The following is a 3,333-nucleotide window of genomic DNA, read 5'->3' as shown; positions in this document are numbered from 1 at the left end:
ATGATAATATGGAAGTCTCATCTCCTACTCATACATCGGTGGGAAAATATTTACTTGTTAATAATTTTATCCATTCAAACTTGTTCCATTCTTGTTTAGATTCATTTCAGGAACAGATGTCCACAACTGGAAGTTGTTTCAAACTTCTCACTTGAAACTTTAATGGAGTGTTTGGTGGGCCTTTGGAGAAGCTGTTCATGAAGTTATGTATGTAGGGAAGATGATCAATATCTGTATTCACAGTTTTGACAGAAGAGCACAAAACTTGCAGGTAAGGGTGGGAGAGGAAGGGAATGCTAATTCTGAAAAATATGGGATGAAATGCTGAGTTCTTTGGGCAGCCTTCATTTAGGCATGAGCATGTTACAGTTGCTGGTTGTCTTGCTACTGTTGGTAAAGTGTGCCACTATATACAAAAAAWATATATATAAAAGCTATCGGCTTTTTGTTTAGAGGAAGAAAGTTCCTTCATTCCATAAAAAGGGATCTCTTCATTCCATAAAAAGAGATAAGTGCCTCAGAGGAGGCTAGAATTAAGGCAAAGGCAGACCTGTTTACACAAAGAGTGGCACCACATTTCCCCACTTCTGATATGATAATGACTCTTTTTAAAAGAAACCCTGCTCCTGCAATTGCTTCTCTGATTTAGGGATTCCAGTCAAATCAGCAAGACCCTATGTCATAAGGAAATCTGCTTGCAAGGTATAGGGCCTGAGATAGCTTTATATATGTACATTTATATCTATATATATATACACACAAACTTACACACACACGTACATATACACTCTCAAACATGCATGCACATATATATTAATATATGTGTTCATATGCAAAGAGACAATATTGAAAACCACACCACACTTTGAGAGTTATCTCTTTGTCAGAATCATTTAAACTACTATCTACACAGTACATATCAAAACTCAACTTTAAGATTTTTTTTTATTTTTATGTACAGTTGGTTTTTTTTTGTCTGGAAATAAAATATCTAAATACAGACAGACTGTAATGTTGTATATGTATAGCTCTCAACAATACTTCAGCTGAATAAATGCTTTGTACATAGTTCTGTCTTTTAATGGAGTTTACAGCTACATTGATAAAATGGATTCCTCATTTCCTTGATTGTTTTTAACCAATAACAAGCAGAGAGACRATTACAAGTTAATATTAATAAGCAGCTCAAATAACACTGGTTAAATTATGTACAATACAAACCATTCATACAAATGAAGACTAGGATATTGAATTTGTTACAATATTTGTAATAAAGATAAGACAGCCACTTATAACTTACATGTTCTCTGTCAGGCATTTTCCCCTCTTAGTGATCAGTTGGAGAGTTTTTTAGTAGCTTAGCTGGCCTAAACTCAACCAGGTGTAAAGAATCAGAGCTTAAAGAGTCAGAGAAATATGAAACCAGAATATCTGCCCACATGTAAATTCCAAATGTTTGCCCATCTTTACTAGCAACAGGCTCGCTCCACAGAAAAAGAGCCACCTAACACCACCTTGAATGTGCCTACTGTATGCTGGAGAAAGAGTCACTACGCTTGGTTGTGATCATACAATAAGGAATACTGAACTCTAGACACACATTTTTTTCCCATTTTAACAAGCATTTACTCCTACATTATTATTTACCAGTACAGCTACTCTAAGCAGTGGAATGCATGAGTGGGGATTATTGATTGGCATGTACTCAAGACTTTCAAAGAGATTTCCATAGCAGTCTGTGTTAGAAACCATTCTCTGTCTAGTTAATCCGTTTTGCTTGATGGTAGGTTATCCTGAAACCTTATGTATCAGACAATGAAAGCTCTCTTAATGGGAATCTTACGAGAGATGAGCTGAAAGAGTGTGTGTCTCTGTGTACATATGTGTGATTTTATTTCAAATCCATAGTGAAATACAACTAGTTTTAAACATGGAGCTGACTGGGCAAAAATTACATTGGATTGGTTTCCACTAACGCATTTGCAGCCATTTGACATCAGCAGCAGCAGGTAGACACATTCCAGGCAATAGATGTGGCCTTTCTCCTCGAGGTAACGGCCCTGTCTCACGGCCTCTTTGATTCCCCAGGCTTCAGTCTCAAGACATAGGTGCCTTCTCCTCACCCTGATGGGAAGTACGGTGTGTCACTGTGGTAGTTGTAATCAGGACACACTTTCTGTACTAGTTTATAATCTGTACTATAAAAGGAAATGTAAATACAGATTACTTTAAAGGGCTTGGAGCAGAGCCATGACACATGGCTCTGGGTCTGCTCCTGATAACAGGTTTTTGAAGGATCATAATTGCAGAGTGTGTTCTTGGTCGCCTTGTCAACCTTTTCATACTCGATCCGACAGTTAAAGGACTTGGAATCTTTGGCATCAATCACTGTCTGTTGTGCCAAGTCAAATTCCACTATTTTTGTAGGGGGCACTAAGCTCACGGACACATTCCCTTGACCAGTAGAATTATGCCTGAAGTAAACACTAAACGTCCCATTGCCATGGTCAACGATTTTTCCTGTTATCAACAGATTTAGCTTCACAGTCTTGATGTTAGAATGAAAATCACCCCAGCCAAACATTTTCTTAAATTTCCCAGTCTTGACAATGGGCCGTCTTTTTGCTCTGGGCCGAGGCTCTTGCAGGTCTGTCGAGTTCCTCAGCCAGTCCCAGAGGTCTTGTTCAGAATAAGTTTCTGGGGCATCATATCGCAGGTCCAAATCTGTATCGTTTTCCTTTCCACGAAAAGTCTGTGACAGCAGTCGGCTGATGGATAAGTCTTTGCTACTTTCTGTCCATATGTGCTTTAGTGTGGATTTGGAGCTTCCTGATTTTAGAAGTTCTGTTTTTCCACCATTTGTTAAATTTGCACAGGTAACCTGAAGGAGAAAGAAGAAAAGAAGAAAGGAAGGAAATATTAAGATATGTAAAATAAAATTCATCATTCCCATCTGAACCAGAATTATCAGAATTCAAAATTAACACAAAATATTTTTAGGAGAAATTTTATTATATTCTCTATACTTAAGTAAAACCAACCCAAAGAGTCAATTTGCCTCTTCTTTCCAAGTAGTTATTATCCTGTCCTCCTCTGTAAGTCTTTTACACTGACCTCCAGAATTAATCCACAACATTCATTTTATTTTTCAGCCTAAAAGCGGCTTCTGTCATGATGCTTATAAAAAGTCTTCAAGTCATGAGTATATAATGAAGTGCTGCAAAACCGATTTTCAGTTCCCTTCCCTTCCTCCACTCTGTATGTGGCTTTCACTGGCTGTTTCTCATCTCAAACTGACATATGCATGCTTGAATACTTTGTCTCAACTGTGTT

The 3,333-nt window shown here is 37.6% G+C and overlaps 1 protein-coding gene across 1 annotated transcript; it reads right to left on the bottom strand.

Moving 5' to 3' along the window:
- Positions 1–1,007: 1,007 nt before the first annotated feature.
- NXPH1 (neurexophilin 1) lies at positions 1,008–2,887 on the bottom strand (the record flags this gene model as incomplete). Its single annotated transcript, XM_026036277.1, has 1 exon — positions 1,008–2,887. A coding segment is annotated over one exon (768 nt), but the record flags the coding sequence as incomplete, so codon positions are not given.
- Between the last annotated feature and the right edge of the window lie 446 nt (positions 2,888–3,333).

Source organism: Nothoprocta perdicaria, unplaced genomic scaffold (genome assembly GCF_003342845.1).
Source record: "Nothoprocta perdicaria isolate Ctin4 unplaced genomic scaffold, notPer1 scaffold_174, whole genome shotgun sequence".
NCBI classification, from domain to species: Eukaryota; Metazoa; Chordata; class Aves; order Tinamiformes; family Tinamidae; genus Nothoprocta; species Nothoprocta perdicaria.
Note: the sequence above shows the minus strand (reverse complement) of the source record. Positions and strands in the feature narration are given on the sequence as shown.